We start from the raw sequence: 19,189 nt of genomic DNA, 5'->3' as shown, positions 1-19,189 counted from the left end.
GGAAGGAAGATGGTGGAAAGTTTATTTTCAAACTGGAGACCTGTGACTAGTGGTGTGCCTCAGGGTTCGGTGCTGGACCCACTGCTGTTTATCATTCAAATCAATTGTTGGATGAGAACGTACATGGCATGATTAGCAAGTTTGCTAATGGTAGATAGTGAAGATGGTTGTCAAAAATTGGAGCAGGATCTTGATTGGTTGGGCAGGTGGGCTGAGGAATGGTTGATGGAATTTAATACAGAGAAATGTGAGGATTTGGGTTTTTGGGAAGACTAACATGGGCAGGACCGACACAGTGAATGGGAAGGCTCTGGGGTGTGTTGTAGAGCAGAGGGATCTGGGAATGCAGGTACATAGTTCATTGAAAGTGGTGTCACAGGTAGATAGGGTGGTCAAAAAGGCTTTCGACACATTAGCCTTCATCAGTCAGAGTTTTGAGTATAGAAGTTGGGAGGTCATGCTGCAGTATACAGGATGTTGGTGAGGCTGTATTTAGAATATCGTTTTCAGTTTTGGGCACCATGTTATAGGAAAGATTTCAAGATGGAATACTGCAGAGAAGTTTTTCGATGATTTTGCCAGGACGTGAGGGGCTGAGCTGTAGGGAGAGGTTGTGCAGGCTAGGACTCTTATCCTTGGAGCACGGGAGGATGAGGGGTGATCTGATAGAGGTGTACAAAATCATGAGAGTCTCTTGCCCAGTAGGAAATTGAAAACCAGAGGACATTGGTTTAAGGTGAGGGGGGAAAGATGTAATAGGAACCTGAGGGGCGACCTTTTTACATTAAGGGTGGTGGATGATATGAAATAAGCTGCTGGAAGATGTAATTGAGGAAGGTACTAATGCAAGGTTTAAGAAACATTTAGACAGACACATGGATGGGATAGGTTTAGAGGGATATGGGCCAAATGCAGACAGGTGGGACGTGTAGATGGGACATGTTGGTCGGTGTGGGCAAGTTGGGCTGATGGGCCTGTTTCCACACTGTATGACTCTATGACAGTACTGTCCTCTCCAAATCCATGCCGACCCTTCAGAAAAGTTAGTTGACAATTATGGTGTAAGCGCAGGTGACAGAGGTACATTGCTGATAAAAAGGCAGAGCAAAAATTATCTCCTTAAAACCTAGGATCATGAAATGCAAGAGAAACACCTTTGTCTTCCGAAAGCAAATAAAGTGAAGATTTAGCACGTACAGGCATCTTCACACATTTTAAGTGTGTTCGATTTCTGTACTTTGGAAATAAATCGTTTGTTCAGTTAATACCAAATGTGTGATTTACAAAAGTATTTTCGAAATAATGCGCTCAAATGGCCTGCTGACAGCAGTCGTTCATATGTTTAATTCACTCATTTTTGAATGACACGTCATTTTTCAGGCACGTATTCCCCCGCGTAAATCACGAGGTGCCTGTAATCCATAATTAAATCCTATGTCTGGGATTGTGCTCTCCCAGCAAGTGCAGTTTATGAGGGCACCTTCATTATAATTACCCACAACAAAATAAAATGGATTGAAATCAAAGGTTCAAAGGTCAGTTTATTGTCACGTGTACCCATTAAGGTACAGTGAACCTCAAATTACCATACAGCCATACTAAAAAAAAGCAACAAGACACACAACTACATAAAAGTTAACATAAACTTCCACCACAGCGGATTCCCCACATTCCTCACTGTTATGGAAGGCAATAAAGTCTAATCTTCTTCCTCTTTATTCTCTCGCAGTCGGGGCAGTCGCACCATCCATAGTCAGGGCGACCGAAGCTCCTGCGTCGGGGCGGTCGAAGTTCCTGCGGCTTGGAGCTCCCAAAGTCAGTCTCTAACCGACTTTGGGATATTAAAATCCACAGGCTCCCGCGGTTGGAGCTCCCAAAGTCAGTCTCCAACAGAAGCCGCCAGCTCCACGGTTTTAGGCCGCAGTGCAGACAGAGATGCGATATGGAAAAAAATTACATCTCCGTCGAGGTTAGAGATTTAAAAAAGTTTTCCCCAATCCCACCCCCCCCCCCCCCCCTACCCCCCACATAAAACAAGCTAAAGAACACTAAAACATACATTTAACACATGCTAAAAAACAACAAAGATGGACGGGGCCAAGACAGACTGTTAGTGAGGCGGCCTGGTGGCCATTTCTATATCACAGTAAACATTTGAATGATGAATGGGCTGTGGGCATTTTGGTGAGTACCAGAGTTTCACAAAGAAAATCTCAAAATAGATTCTAAAACATCCATCCAAACGTGCATAACCTGAAGACAGATCAGAAAGACAATGAACACTCTCCATTACGATGGAGGATATCTGACCTTATTTCCAGAGTACACTGACAACCATTGTTGTCTCTGGAAGTCATAAACGACCATTGAACCATTGAAGTCCTGAAGCTGTTATCAATGGTTCGTGGCTTTCCTCACAAGTGGTATGGTTTTGCAGCTCTTTTTCATTGCAATTGGCAGTAATCAGTAAACTGAAATTAATTTCAGCATCAAAAGAAAGAAGTGTTATCCCTTGCTGAATAAAGTATAACTGAATTTTTAACAGACTATGAAGTTATAATTACTCATTAACAAACTCCCTGACTACCCAAAGTGATTTTAGATGTGTGATTCACACTCCTTACATTCTGTGCATTTTTTAAATCATAACTTTGCTTTTGATATTTCTACTATTTTGGTCCAACCATTATCCAATATTCTGAAAATGGATTGGAAGGAGGTGAATATTGTACTTCTTTCATCCTGAATTCAATAAAATGATTGTCGGCTTGCCCGGATTGATAACATCACCGAAGGTAGATCCCAGGGATCTCTGTGGAGTGACATCTGGTTACGCACAGTTTTGGTCTCCTAATCTGAGGAAATGCATTCTTGCTATAGAGGGAGTACAGAGAAGGTTCACCAGACTGATTACTGGGATGGCAGGACTTTCATATGAAGAAAGACTGGATAGACTCGGCTTGTACTCGCTAGAATTTAGAAGATTGAGGGGGGATCTTATAGAAACTTACAAAATTCTTAAGGGGTTGGACAGGCTAGGTGCAGGAAGATTGTTCCCGATGTCCAGAACAAGGGGTCACAGTTTAAGGATAAGGGGGAAATCTTTTAGGACCGAGATGAGGAAAACATTTTTCACACAGAGAGTGGTGAATCTCTAGAATTCTCTGCCACAGAAGGTCGTTAAGGCCAGTTCATTGGCTATATTTAAGAGGGAGTTAGATGTGGCCCTTGTGGCTAAAGGGATCAGGGGGTATGGAGAGAAGGCAGGGATGGGATACTGAGTTGGATGATCAGCCATGATCATATCGAATGGCGGTGCAGGCTCGAAAGGCCGAATGGCCTACTCCTGCACCTATTTTCTATGTTTCTATGTTACAAACAGGGGAAAGGAAAAGGAAGGATTCCTGTCAGAGAGATTATTAAATTTCATGGCAGCTTTCTTCACAAACCCTACGAGTATCATCACTTCACTGCTGTTAACAACCTTTGTGTCTGTAGTTTACACAGGCAGTGGTAGGGACCTGGTACTCACGGCCAAGGCTGGTGTTGGAGACAGATACCATTGTGAATGAACAAATGATACTTTATTGTCACATGTGACAAGTCACAGTGATATTCTTTGTTTTGCACTCCCAAGGTATGCAAAGAGTCGCCACATAATGGGCGCCAACAAAGTTACAAAAGTATCCCACGCCAGGTCCCCCTTTGATCTCATCATGCCGGTTCCCCAAAGCAGTTTAAGAAGCTTTTAGATAGGCATGCGGGGGTGCAAGGAATAGAGGGATATGGATCATGTGCAGGCAGATGAGATCAGTTTAATTTGCTATCATTTTCGGCATAAACATTGTGGGCCAAAGGGCCCGTTTCTGTGCTGTGCTGTTCTGCGGTGTCACTGAGTAGGATCATTACCCAAAATAATCAGCAAGACATTGTTAAGTAATTATTAGTTCCACCTGCCACAACTGAAGCATTATAAGTCATCATAACACAATAGAAATTTACATCTTCCACATGTATAGGACTGCCTCACGACACACTTAAAATTGATAAACATAAAATTAAGCAGTAGAGTAGAGCTAATAAGACTTGATGTTTTGCTCCCTGTAGTAAGTCGGCCCTCTTGATTTTGGCAGTGGGATTGGAGTGGTGAAATGTAGGGTAGGTACGTCATTGAGGTCATCAGGTTGGCATCCTCCAGATAATTGGGAACACAATAGGGACTTTGAAGGTTTTCTTTAAAGGATTACATAGAACAATCGCAATTTAATGCATAATTGTCTGTTCCAGGGTAAATATCTAGTGTGCTTTGACCCATTGGATGGTTCTTCAAACATTGATTGCCTGTCAGCTATTGGAACCATTTTTGGTATCTACAGGAAGGTAAGACAAAGAGTCTTTTGTTTAATTCAATCAGATTGATTAGTGGTGTGAGGTTAAGCCAAAGCAAGTCAATGATTAAAATATGTTTTTCTTTTTTAAAGCATGAAAAAATGTACTTTTTATTTCACATTTATATTGGTGTTCTGGTTGAGAATCAGTTTTCAGTCTTTACTGTGGCTTCTCTGTAATGTTTTATCGCATAGCCCATGAGAATGGTCTGTTGATTTTCTATCAGTTTCCCAATATCACACTCTCTGCCCACAGGGTCATCCTGACTTAACTGGCCACTAAGTGATCCAATGTGTGAATACTCTGCCTCAGTGGAGGCCGGTTCTCTGGATATTTCAAGAGAGAGCTAGATAGGGCTCTTAAAGATAGCGGAGTCAGGGGATATGGGGAGAAGGCAGGAACTGAAGAGCTATAACATACAAATCAACAGAACAAGAGCTGGGGAGGCAGATTAATCTGTAGATCCTAAAGGTCAAATGCTTGCTTCAGAGTCATAAATGTCAACAGTTCTGCTAATGGACCAAATGGCTTAATTGAGTGCCACAACTCACATTATAATATTCACAATTTGACTTTTACTTCAGCTTTCATCGTTTGAAAGTTTATTTAGATTTTCACCAAGCAATCTTTGAGAAGCGAGGCTTTGTAACCTGCACGTATTTTGGATTTGTTGCTCATTTGCGAACAGCAAAGAAGAGGTGCCGCTGCATTGGATTTAGGCTGCATAAAACAGTGTTTCATTAGATGCCTCCCAGGAGACCGCGGTGGCAGACTCCTCCCAGCAGGCTGCAGAGAAGGCCAGGCGGTGGAGCCTCATGGGTGGGCGGTGCCCGCCTGAGGACATGCCGCTGGGAACAAAGGAGGATCCGGCGTGGGAGGGAGTAGGGGGGGACAAAGGAGGACCCAGCGTGGGGGGGGACAAAGGAGGACCCAACATGGGGGAGAAACAAAGCAGGACCCAGCGTGGGGGGAGGGGGGGAACAAAGGAGGACCCAGCGTGGGGGACAAAGGAGGACCCAGTGGGATATTTGTAAATTTGTCTGCGCCATTTATGTGGCGACTCTTTGCATACCTTGGGTAGGCAAAACATAGCATTTTACTGTGACTCATCACATGTGACAATAAAGTATTCATTCTCCCAGTGAAAAGCAGTGTTTCTGTAAACAGATTCAGTCATCAACACCTTGTTAAAGGGCCACTTAGATTTGATCACTTATCTGGAATGAAATGTTTTGTACAAATTATCACAGGTTTATTGTTACCGATGAAATGTTTTTATGATGTCTTGGTAAAATAAAGAGCCTGTTGTCCCTCTTCATGAAAAGGTGAATATTTTTTTAAATGATAATTCACAAGGCTTAAGCTGTTTGGTATCGATATTTCCACAACAAGATGTTTGCGTAATTCATGTTCCATCATGTTCCAAGATTTTTAATTATTTGCACACAAATGTATAAATTGGGAAAACTCAGCTCTCGGGTTAGTTCCAGTATTTAATAAGATCATGGCTGATATGATTGTAACCTCAATTCCGCAATCGTGTTTACACACTGTAATCATTACTCCCCCTTGTTTATCAGCTATCTGTTTACCTTTGCCTTGAAAACATCACTAGACTCAACTTCCACTGAGGGAAAATAAATTACAGAGACTCTTGCGTTCGGAGAGAAAAAAAAATCTCACCCCCTCTCGCTCTTAACCTGCAAAAACTCTGATTTTAGATTCTCCCACAAGAGGTAACATTCTCTGTATATCAATCTTGTCAAAATCCCTCAGGATCTTTTATGTCTCATTCAAGTCACACCCCACTGTTCTACATTACAATGGATACAAGCCCAGCCTGACCAATCTTTCCTCACAGGCCAATCTACTCATTCCAGGTATTAATCTAGAAACCATCTCGAAACTTCATCCAAGGCATTAACATCCTTTCTTAAATAAGGAGGCCATTATTGTGCATAGTACTAAAAATGTGAAAAATGTAAAAATCCCAAAGAGGATTAAAGAATTCTAAAATTATATTCAGATGTTATTGTTGAATTAACGTTTAGTGTAGGAAATGCTAAAACAGTTCTCGTTGCTGCACTAAGAAGAGATAATCAGACCAAGTTGTTTCTTTAACGACTGCTGGAAGGTATCACAGTGGCACAACAGCAGAGCTGCTGCCTAACAACACTAGAGATTGGGGTTCAATCACACAGATAGTGGTGAATCTCTGGAACTCTCTGCCACAGAAGGTAGTTGAGGCCAGTTCATTGGCTATATTTAAGAGGGAGTTAGATGTGGCCCTTGTGGCTAAAGGGATCAGGTGGTATGGAGAGAAGGCAGGTACAGGATACTGAGTTGGATGATCAGCCATGATCATATTGAATGGTGGTGCAGGCTTGAAGGGCCGACTGGCCTACTCCTGCACCTATTTTCTATGTTTCTATGATCCTGACTATGGGTGCTGTCTGTATGGAGTTTGGGTGTTGGCCCAGTGACAGCATGGGTTTTCTCCGGGTACTCCGGTTTCTTCCCACATTGAAAAGACGTGCAGGTTTGTAGGTTAATTGGCTTCTGTAAATTGTCTCGAATGAGCAGGATAGAACTAGTTGGACGGCATGGACTCGGTGGGCCAAAGTGCCTGTTTCCACGCTGTATCTCTAAACTAAACTAAACATAATGTTTATAGGTAACCACCAGATGGTGCTGTAAAGCTTTTATTGAAATATCAGTGCCCCTTCAGGTAAATCACAATAATATTCTGAAGCCAGGCGGGATCCAGGCTGAGAGTCTTTTTTGCTTAGACCATTGCTCAGACCAAAGATGAGGTATGAAGGTAAGCTAGCCAAGAATATAACGCAGGATAGTAAAAACTTCTTTAGGTATGTGAAGAGGAAAACAAAATAGTTAAGACCAAAGTTGGACCCTTGAAGACAGAAAAGGGTGAATTTATTATGGGGAACAAGGAAATGGCAGATGAGTTGAACAGGTACTTTGGATCCGTCTTCACTAAGGAGGACACAAACAATCTTCCTGATGTACTAGTGGCCAGAGGATCTGGGGTGACAGAGGAGATGAAGGTAATCCACATTAGGCAGGAAGTGGTGTTTGGTAGACTGATGGGACTGAAGGCTGATAAATCCCTCGGGCCTGATGGTCCGCATCCCAGGTTACTTAAGGAAGTGGCTCAAGAAATCGTGGACGCGTTGGTCATCATTTTTCAATGTTCTATAGACTCAGGGTCAGTTCCTATGGATTGGAGGGTAGCTAATGTTATCCCACTTTTTAAGAAAGGCGGGAGAGAGAAAACAGGGAATTATAAACCAGTTACCCTGACATCGGTGGTGGGGACGATGCTGGAGTCAATAATAAAAGATGAAATAGCAGCACATCTGGATAGCAGTAACAGGATCGGTCCGAGTCAGCATGGATTTACGAAGGGGAAATCATGCTTGACTAATCTTTTGAGGATGTAACTAGGAAAATGGACATGGGAGAGCCAGTGGATGTAGTGTGCCTGGACTTTCAGAAAGTATTTGATAAGGTCCCACATAGGAGATTAGTGGGCAAAATTAGGGCACATGGTATTGGAGGTAGAGTGCTGACATGGATAGAAAATTGGTTGGCAGACAGAAAACAAAGAGTAGGGATTAACGGGTCCATTTCAGAATGGCAGGCAGTGACTAGTGGGGTACCGAAAGGCTCGATGCTGGGACCGCAGCTATTTACAATATATATTAATGATTTAGTTGAAGGGATTACAAGTAACATTAGCAAATTTGAGATGACACAAAGCTGGGTGGCAGTGTGAACTGTGAGGACGATGCTATGAGAATGCAGGGTGACTTGGACAGGTTGGGTGAGTGGGCAGATGCAGTTTAATGTGGATAAATGTGAGGTTATCCATTTTGGTAGCAAAAACAGGAAGGAAGATTCTTATCTAAATGGTGTCAAGTTGGGAAAAGGGGAAGTACAACGGGATCTGGGTGTCCTTGTTCATCAGTCAATTAATGTAAGCATGCAGGTACAGCAGGCAGTGAAGAAAGCGAAAGGCATGTTGGCCTTTGTAACAAGAGAAATTGATTATAGGAGCAAAGAGGTCCTTCTGCAGTTGTACTAGGCCCTAGTGAGACCACACCTGGAGTATTAAATGCAGTTTTGGTCTCCCAATTTGAGGAAAGACATTCTTGCTATTGAGGGAGTGTAGCGTAGGTTCACAAGGTTAATTCCCGGGATGGCGGGACTGCCATATGCTGAGCGAATGGAGCGGCTTGGGCTTGTACACTCTGGAATTTAGGATGAGAGGGATCTTATTGAAACATATACGATTATACAGGGTTTGGACACGCTAGAAGCATGGAAACATGTTCCCGATGTTGGAGGAATCCAGAACCAGGGGCCACAGTTTAAGAATAACGGGTAAGCCATTTAGGATGGAGATGAGGAAACACTTTTTCACACAGAGAGTTGTGAGTGTGGAATTCTCTGCCTCAGAGGGCGGTGGAAGCCAGTTCTCTGGATACTTTCAAGAGAGAGCTAGATCGGGCTCTTGATGATAGTGGAGTCAGGGGATATAGGGAGAAGGCAGGAACGGGATACTGATTGGGGATGATCAGCCATGATCACATTGAATGGCGGTGCTGGCTTGGACCGAATGGCCTACTGCTGCACCTGTTGTCTATTAATAGTAAGATTAAACGAGAACTTACCAGTTTGAAGTTTGATCTTGATTTTATGAGGAGTTACGATGAGCGATTACGTGAAGAAGAAGAAGGGCCGTCCGTCTGCGTGCGCGTCAATCTTCAAAGCAGCGGTGTTAAATCACAGATAAAAAAGACCTGAGAATAGTAAGATTGTGAAGAAACTAGAACTTCCATATGACCTTAATAGTATGAGGGTGGGAGCGGTGGGCACGTAATCGCTCATCGTAACTCCTCATAAAATCAAGATCAAACTTCAAACTGGTAAGTTCTCGTTTAATCTTACTATTTTACTTCGGAGTCACGTGAGTGACTACGTGAAGATTTCAAAGCTCTGTGATTTTACTGCCAGGTTACGAATCCAGGCGTCACACACTGAATGGATTGACCATGGATGCGTGTAATCATTAAAGCATTCAGACATTACGTAGTTAAGTAAAGAAACTGATGCTTTAAATGAAAGAAAAGTTTTTTAAAAAGTTACCCCTCCCAACCTTGGGGGGGAAACTAAGGGACAGAACTTAAAATGGTACGTGCAAACACCCCCAGTCCGGTTATGGGTTTGTTATAAAACCGGTGGACCGTTATTTCATTCGTCCATCCTGCAGCCACTAGGATGTCATCAAGGGGCACGTCCATAGCTCTTGCTGCCGACGTAGATGCAGCCCTGGTGGAGTGAGATTTAACCATATAAATGTTTACTGCTACCGCCATTACCTCTTTTGACCATCTGGAGATGGTTTGAGTTGACACCTTTTGGTGTGTTTTTTTTTTTATTTTATGGCTGATGAGGACCGATTGTTAGCCTCTGAGGTTCTCCGTAACTTTCAGATAGTGGTGTTAGTATGTTACCACACACACAACCGTTGGTCCTCTGGATATGCCAAGAACTGGATCCCCATCCCTGGATTATCCCTGGATCCCCATCCCTGGATTATCAGAACGGAACTCCCCTCCATGGACACAATCTACACACAGCGCTGTCAAAAAAGAGCAGAGAGAATCATCAGAGACACACTACATCCAGCTCACTCCCTGCTCAAACACAAAAACTGCACATACAACCTCAGGCACAGACGAGCGGACAGCATCGCCACAAACAGAACACGCTTTTTTAAGAGCTTCTTCCCTGCCACAGTGAGACTCTTGGCCAAAACAAAATGAACTGATGTCCTGACCTACCTCATAGCATATCATATTATATTGTCTCCTGGGCCTGTGCAATTTACAATGCAATCGACACTTTTATATAGGGTTTGTGCAAGTTACAATGCTCTCACTTTCCCCTTTATATAGGGTTTTAGGCACTTTCTTTTTTTATTTCTAGAGAAGTATATGTTTTTATAGATTATGTGTCTTTCTGTGTGTCTTTTTAATTTGACTTGACTTGACTCTCTGAACAACCGCACAAGAGTTCCTATGTGTGTAAGCACAAATGGCAAATAAAGTTTTTGACCTTGAACTTTGGCATTCCTGGCCTGCTCTGTTTGTCAGTTTCCTGATTAGGAATGTTATGTTGTTCATATTGGCGGTCACGTAGTCCAACCGTAGCTTTTGCAGTGTCTGGACTCTTTGTCAGCATACCACCTTCAGGGTTAGTTATAGGCGGTCCCCACTGTCAAAGTAGGGTTTGTACCACGCTCACATCCCATGTGTCAGTGTACCTTGGCCTTGGAGGTCTTAAATTGTAAATTCCCTTCATGAATTTTGTTGTAAAGGGGTGCGTTCCTATCGAACCGTGCCCTGCTTCCGGCATCAGATTGGAGGAGAGTGCGCCTCTGGCACTATAGATGCAGTATAACTTAGTTTATAGTTATAGTACAGTTGATAGGAACTCCAAGACATCCGTTATCCGAACTGTGTTGTATTTGTTCGGACAGTCCTATGCCTTGAAATGGCCTCCTCAGAATCTGCAGACCAACAAGTTATACGTTCATGTAGTGGATGATTGCTCCCTGTAACTGGGTTCACTAGGAGGTCCCTGCTCTTGGGTACAGCCATTACTGGCTGGACTATAATTCCCAACATTTTTGGGGACCAGGCTTGAGTAGGCCAATCTGGCACTACCAATATGCCTGTGGCTTAGTCTTGCTTGATTTTTGTCAAGCATCGGTTTGTGAGACAAATTGGCGGAAAGCATACATAAACATTCCTCCCCAATTGAGGGAGAAAGCATCCACTGCCTTGCTCCTGGATCCAGCTCGCAGGACACATATCTGGGTAACTAATGGTTAGTCTAGATGCAAACGGATCAACATCTGGTATGCCAAATCGTGTAGTTATTTTGTTAAATACTGTCTGATTCAACATCTATTCTGTGTTGTTATTAAACATTCGTGATCCAGCATCTGTCACCGTGTTATATCTACCTCGTAGATTTCCCAAATATTCCTCTCGATATACGGGTGCCAAATGAGGTTCGACAATCTGTCGTAAGATACAGATTTTACACCACCCTTGTTAATGGATATATGCCACCGCAGTGGTGTTATCAATCTGAATTTGAACAAGCACCGGTTGCATATTGTTACAGAGAACCTTGAGTCCATATTGTGCCCCCAACAATTCTGGGTAATTGATTCCATGTGTTGGGGAATTACAGACTCCTGCTCATTCCATCTGCCCCCACAGCTTTAGACTGTGTTGGTGTCTCCCCATCCTTAGCCGCTTGCATATGTCTGAAGAACCCTCGATGGCTTTCGAGCAAAATTTCCCTGAGCTGTCTCCCATTCGTTATCCACCATGGTTATTCAACAATGGCCTCTGCTGGCAATCCATAGTTTACCAATTCGGCCTGCATGTAATCTGAGTGTTCGTTCCTTTGCTTGCTGTAAGTTCTGGTAATGCAAAGGCCCGTACTGCTGGGAATGCAGCTACTATTTGCCAATTACACTCGCTGTTTGCCTGATAGATGGCTAGAATTTGGCTATCAGGTCATTGCAAACTTAATTAATATTGTCGTTTGCCCCTAGGCAAAGTCGCCAACATATTTACTGTTTTTGATAGTAAATTCTAGGTAATCAATTACCCTTGTAGGTGTCAATTTTGATTTAACTGGATGGATGAGGTAACCAATTCTTTCAAACAGGGTTTTGGTTTGCTTGACTGATGCTTCTGCCAATTCTTGGTGACTCCAGAATGAAAATGTCCTCCAAATATGCCATTACTATATGGTTTTGAGACCTTTGTAGTCCCAGAATTGGTTTCCGTAGTTTAGTCAATAGTCTAGGAGCTGATGTCAACCCATTTGGCAGAGCCATGCCATCCAGTTAAACTTCAAATATCTCCTGTTCTTAATGAATAGACACCGAATAATATGCATCTTTGAGGTCGATGCATGCCATGTGACCATTTTATAGGAAGCTCCTATAAAACAGTTGTTAGATCATAACAAAAATTGCTGTTTCTAAAAGTCTATACTGCACAAATGAGTTAAACCTGGATGAAGTGACATCCTCCATCTGTCACCTGTCCTGGAAGGCAATCCTGCCCATAATACTGGGCCTGCCTTGAAGACAATTCCGGTCCGAGTTCCAAGTCTGCTTGGAACCTATGTATGTTGTGCAGTAAAAAATAATCACATGTTATTATCTGTTTTTTAAAACCAGATCTGAAATTCATGTTATTGTTATTTTGAACAAAAACACAAGAGTAAAATTACCAACATGTAACTGGTCCACAATCCCTTGTTTCTGTAAACTTAGACCCACCTACCTCCATGGCTACCGGTGGTCTTGTGGTAAGCACAAAGGCCCCTGATGTGGGTTCCTTTTCTCTCCTTGATTGGGAGTTGGACTGGTAGGAAGTGTGGATTCCATGTTTCTCCTGACCTCTGCTTGGGTCTTGGTCTGAAAACCTTATCATACTGAGCCTGCCTTGTCGGACAATTCTGGCCATAATTCTGAGTCTGCCTTGAAAGACGACTCTGATCATATTTCCGTGCCCAGCTTTCAAGCTACCACCGGCTTCAGCGAACTGCTTACCCCCTATGGAGGTGTGAGGTGTGTTGTCGCCTACTGATGAAGTTTGCTTGTCGTTGGTACCTTGATTGGTCCGACAGTTTTTGCTTCCTTCTTCTGGTCTTACCTGAAGAGAGGATTCGGCGGCTGGTTTCTCCAAAGTCACCCTGATAGCGCTGTTCCCTTGCCGGCATTTGTGCGGATATTCTGCCAACTGCTGTCTCTTGAGGCCATATGCATGTGCTTCAGTATGTTCATACTTTAATTCGAGATCAGTTACCTACTGATCTCGAAACAAAATTTCGTTTGAACGTTATGTGAGGTTCAAATGACAAATGAATGGTATTGTATAGTATTGTAATTCGAGATCAGTTACCTACTGATCACTCACACTCCTCTCCATTGAGAGTGAGATTTGTAGGTAGCCCTGAAAACAGGTGCTGCCGCAGGCCCCTGAGGATACCTGCGCTGACATGGCCCCTCCAGCGGGCCTAAATGAGATTCTTGCTTTGGGTCAGACTGAAACTGACCGTGAATGCTCCTCTCCTCAGAGCAGGAGACATTTTCTAGATCTCTATCCAGGGAAGCACCCAGTGGAACCTGGATGATTGCAGAAGTATTTCTTTTCTTTTGTGCTTATTATTTATTTTATGTAAAGCTTTTTGGTGCAAGTTAACTTAAACAGTGCTATATAAGTAAAAGTTACTTACTTACTTCCTTTCCTCTGCTTGTCCCTGGGAAGGTTTCCCCCCCCCCCCTGCTTTTGTACTCTGATTCAGAGTGGTTTCTTCCATATGTACTTCCCCCTCCAATGGGGAAGACATTGGGTTGCCCCATTATGTGAGGCTCCCGGTACTGCCTGCTGCTGTAGGCCCGGGCTGACACAGCTCTCTCCTTAGAGCAGGTCATTGTTGGAGCAACTTCTCCAAAAGTTGCTCCTATGTGGGAGAGTCGTCCTCAGACGCTCTCCGTTGAGGGAGGGTATCCCTTTCCCTCCCCGGACTCTTCTGAGTCAATGGGTTGTTTGACTTGCGGGTGGATTTTCCCGTACTGCAGGACCACCAACGGAGCTCTCCTCCTGCAACAAGTCTCCTGCCGGTTCAGCTGCCGGCGCTGTGTCGGGAAACACCGTCGCCCGTTACTGGGAAATGCTGCGGTCTTCGGCAGCCGACTTCCCCGCGGACCGTATCCTCGACATCTGGGCCCTGAAACAACAAAAAGTTTCAAGCCCGAAAGAACGCAGGTAAGTGATTCAACTTTCCTTACCTGCGCATCCTAACGGCCTGGGCGGACGCAGTGCCTCTCCAGTCCGTCGCGCGTTGCGTTCAGACATAATGGACGTGCACGCAGACGGACGGCCCTTCTTCTTCACGTAGTCGCTCACGTGACTCCGAAGTAAAATCAGAACTATGGGCCTACAATGAGTTTTTCACTCGTCATACAATTTCTTTTACCATTTGTGTACTTATGTATAAAACATTTTGAGCATATATTTTGTAACCACGAAGGCCACAAAAAAAGATCTGAAAACTGGCTGATTTTGGTACATATCAATATACACACAGATGTGACCACTGTGGTGACCAAAGTTAAATCAGATATGGATCCAAGTGGTCCCAATGAATCTTACTATGAGTGCAGTTGTAAGCAAGTAAATGTTCCATATACCCACCTTTCTCACAAAGAAGGTGGTGGGTATATGGAACGAGCTGCCAGAGGAGGTAGTTGAGGCAGGTACAATATCAGCATCTTTGTGCGTCTTTGTGATATTAAATAATACGTGATACCAATACACCGAGTAGGAATAAAGGTTCCATCATCCAAAGCATTGACGTTGATTGGGAACAACTGATGCCCAGGCCATATTCCCCCCACTCCTCCCCCATGATGAAAATTATGTCTTTATTCCTACTCTGTATCTTGGTATAAAATATTATTTAATATCACAAAGACAGACACCGCCTTGACCTAAGGTTGCCAACTGTTCCGTATTAGCCGGGACATCCCGTATATTGGGCTAAATTGGTTTGTCCCATACAGGGCCGCCTTGTCCCATATTTGACTGCTACTACTCGGGTCGAAGGGACTGTCGGGTAGGACTGTCGGGGACTGCCGCGTCCGGCCCCGCCTCACCCGTCCCGACGTAGTGCAGCCCATGGAGTGCAGCAGCAGCGCCTCGCCCGTGGCCAACAGACATAGACAATAGGTGCAGGAGTAGGCCATTCGGCCCTTTGAGCCAGCACCGCTATTTACTGTGATCATGGCTGATCATCCACAATCAGTACCCCGTCCCTGCCTTCTCTCCATATCCCCTGACTCCGCTATCTTTAAGAGCTCTATCTAACTCTCTCTTGAAAGCATCCAGAGAATTGGCCTTCACTGCCTTCTGAGGCAGAGAATTCCACAGATTCACAACTCGCAGGGTGAAAACGTTTTTCCTCATCTCCCATCTAAATGGCCTACCCCTTATTCTTAAACTGTGGCCCCTGGTTCTGGACTCCCCAAACATCTCAAACATGTTTCCTGCCTCTAGCGTGTCCAATCCCTTAATAATCTTATATGTTTCAATAAGTTACCCTCTCATCCTTCTATTCAAGTGTATACAATACAATACCATTTATTGTCATTTGAACCTCAAATGAAGTTCAAACGAAAGTACAAGCCCAGTAGCTCCATTCTTTCAACATATGACAGTCCCGCCATCCCGGGAATTAACCTCGTGAACCTACACTGCACACAATACTCCAGGTGTGGTCTCACTAGGGCCCTGTACAACTGTAGAAGGACCTTTGCTCCTATACTCAACTCCTCTTGTCATAAAGGACAACATGCCATTCGCTTTCTTCACTGCCTGCTGTACCTGCATGCTTACTTTCAGTGACTGATGAACAAGGACACCCCTTTTCCTCACATTTATCCACATTAAACTGCATCTGCCATGCATCTGCCCACTCACCCAACCAGTCGAAGTCACTGCATCCTCATAGCATCCTCCTCACAGTTCACACTGCCACCCGGCTTTGTGTCATCTGTAAATTTGCTAATGATACTCTTAATCCCTTCACCTAAATCATTAATGTATATTGTAAATAGCTGTGGTCCCAGCACCGAGCCTTGTGGTACCCCATTAGCCACTGCCTGCCATTCTGAAAGGGACCCGTTAATCCCTACTCTTTGTTTCCTATCTGCCAACCAATTTCTATCCATGTCAGTACCTTACCTTCAATACCATGTGCTCTAATTTTGCCCACTAATCTCCTATGTGGGGCCTTATCAAAGACTTTCTGAAAGTCTAGGTACACTACATCCACTGGCTCTCCCTTGTCCAGGGAGATTAGTCAAGCATGATTTCCAGAGGATTAGTCAAGCATGATTTCCAGAAGATTAGTCAAGCATGATTTCCCCTTCGTAATCCATGCTGACTCGGACCGATCCTGCTACTGCTATTCAAATTTGCCGCTATTTCATCTTATATAATTGACTCCAGCATCTTCCCCACCACCGATGTGAGGCTACCTGGTCTATAATTCCCTGTTTTCTCTCTTCCTCCTTTCTTAAAAAGTGGGATAACATTAGCTACCCTCCAATCCACAGGAACTGATCCTGAATCTATAGAACATTTGAAAATGACCACCAATGCGTCCACAGCTGTCCGATCTTCGGACCTTCGCTGACAGCCCATGCCGACACCACTACCCTTCCTTCTCATGGCCGATCATCGGTTCATGAGTTGGATGGGGTGCTGGACTTTGCGCGCAGCAGAACACAAAGCCCAGCAGGCAGGCCAGCTGAGGAGTTTTAAGGGGGCGCAAAGTCCGGCGCCCTGACCAAAACTCCTCAGCTGGCCCACCGCCTGGGCTTTGTGTGCAGTCCAGCACCCGGGCCAACTCATCATTCACGCAGCCATGGGCGAGTCGGTCAACGAATTGCCGTCGGGAATTTGTCTCTTATGTTGACCGTTTGCCCCTTATTTGAGAGTGAGAATGTTGGGAACCCTACCTTGGCCCCACTCTCTTCTCACTACTACAACAAGGAAAGGAGCCCGAGAACCATTACCTTCAGGCTCAAGAACAGCTTCTTCCCATCAACCATCAGGTGTTGAACCACCCTGCGCGACCCCACCTCAACACCAAACCACTGAGGACTTTGTACTACTCCAGTAGCATTACACAGTTTGGATTTTGCACTATCATGGTAAGAGTTAACAAATTAGGTCACCGCAATGGGACAGCCCCTTTACTGATAACATTGGGTAAGTTATCTGTTACCCAAAATAACTGATAACATTGTATATTGTTGCATCTAACATGCTTGTTAAGCTGCGGCAAACAAGAATGTTACTGTTCCGGTTCATATCCAATGCAGTAAACATTCTCACCCTGAGCCTCTTGTTACCATTACCTAAAAAATTGATTCTAGCAATTGTGGCTTCCGATGTCAGGCTGACTGGTTAGTCTTCTGTCCTTCCTAAATAGTGGGGACTAAAGTCAAAATGCAAGGCTTTAGAAAGCTGCAGTAAAATCAGAAACTAGTAGAAATAGATGTGGAGGGGGAAATGGCGGTAATGTTTGAGGAGGATCATCTATATTGGAGCTGAATAATAAAAACCTCCGAAGAAACATTGCCTGTCCTCCAGATAGATTCATACAACACAGAAACAGATCCTTTGGCCCAACTTGCCCATGCCGACTAACATGCCCCATCCACACGAGCCCCAGCATGTGGCCCGTATCCCTCTGAACATTTTCTATCCATATTGCCTGTCTGACTCGTTGTGTTCCTCCAGCACTTTATGTTCAGCTAATGACAATGTCTACTGTAATGTTCCCCTTGGTTAACCTGGTGCTACTGAGGCCAACCATTGCACAATTTCTGAAGTGATCAACTGAAGTTACCTGACATATTAGGGTTTAGACCTGGTACTTTCTGCTTTTTTCATTCATTAAAGCATTGAGGAAACTTGAGTTGCAGGTTTATCCTGAGGATTCTGTCCATTATAACAGTGGCCTCATTTCCTTAACTGCTCATCCAGGTCAAACATTCCCTCCTGTAAAGTTAATATAGGGAAAACGTACTCGCAATAGGAGAACTGAGATGTTAATGAATGTTTAAAGATTTGATGTTAATGGTTTTTGTCTATCTTGATCGGATTTAATAAAGCCTTGTTGTGTTCTTAGCGTATGTACGAAATAAATGTTTTGTTAATTAGATTTAACAAAAGTGATTTCATTTTTAATTCAATTAGAAAATGTGTGTCGTGCCTTTGTATGTATGTCCCAACACTCCCAATACTTTATAAATATGCAGACAGTTAGTGCATGACTAATCTACGGAGTCAACTAAGATTTACAGCCTTTGCTGTGTTATTTATGTTTTCATGCTGTTTTGTGGTGCCACTTCCAGAATCACGAGCCTCATGTTGGCAGCAATCTAAAAGTAAACAACTTTAAAGCTGAACTATCTTTGCAACTGGCCTCGGTTAAACCAGAGTGAGAGTGCGTAGAACGTGCAACGTTACAACACAGGAACAGGCATCTGTAACCTATGATGTGTGTCTGCACATGTCCCTCCATTCCCTACCTATCCAAGTACCTGTCTAAATGCTTCTTAAAATGCCACCTGGGTGGCACAGTGGCACAGCTGGAAGATTTGAGGCCTTTCACTGCCAGAGACCCGATTCGATCTGACCTCGGGTGCTGTCTCTGTGGTGTTTGCATGTTCTCACTATGACCACATTGGTTTCCTCCGGGTACTCCAGCTTCCCCCCATATCCCAAAGACATGCAGGTTTGTAAGTTAATTGGTCTCTGTAAAACTGCCCTTGGTGTGAACAACTCTGTAAACCTGCACTTTAGAGTCATCTGCAAACTTACTAATCATGCCTTTTATATTCTCATCCAAATCATTGATATAAACCATAAGCAGCAATGGGTGCAGCACCGATCCCGGAGGCACACCACTAGTCACAGGTGTCCAGTCTGAAAAACAACTTTCCACCATCACCCTCTGCTTCCTGCCAGGAAGCCAATTCACTGTCCTGTCTCCAGCTCATTCTTCCCAGATCCCACGCAATCTAACCTTCCTGAGCAGCTACTATGCAGAATCTTTACATTATAGTTTTACGTAATGACCTATAGCCCATCTATAGGTCATGAGA

General features: G+C 43.9%; 1 protein-coding gene across 1 annotated transcript in view; it reads left to right on the top strand.

The window, feature by feature from the left end:
- The window catches only part of LOC116970958 (fructose-1,6-bisphosphatase isozyme 2-like), an 80,934-nt gene that overhangs the window by 8,905 nt on the left and 52,840 nt on the right, over window positions 1–19,189 (top strand). The window contains exon 3 of the mRNA XM_033017689.1: window positions 4,288–4,380. Within this exon, the coding sequence (XP_032873580.1) occupies window positions 4,288–4,380 (93 nt within the window). The remainder of the gene's footprint in view (window positions 1–4,287; window positions 4,381–19,189) is intronic.

Source organism: Amblyraja radiata, chromosome 3, assembly GCF_010909765.2.
Source record: "Amblyraja radiata isolate CabotCenter1 chromosome 3, sAmbRad1.1.pri, whole genome shotgun sequence".
In the NCBI taxonomy this organism is placed as follows: Eukaryota; Metazoa; Chordata; class Chondrichthyes; order Rajiformes; family Rajidae; genus Amblyraja; species Amblyraja radiata.
This window is presented reverse-complemented; position numbering and strand designations above follow the sequence as displayed.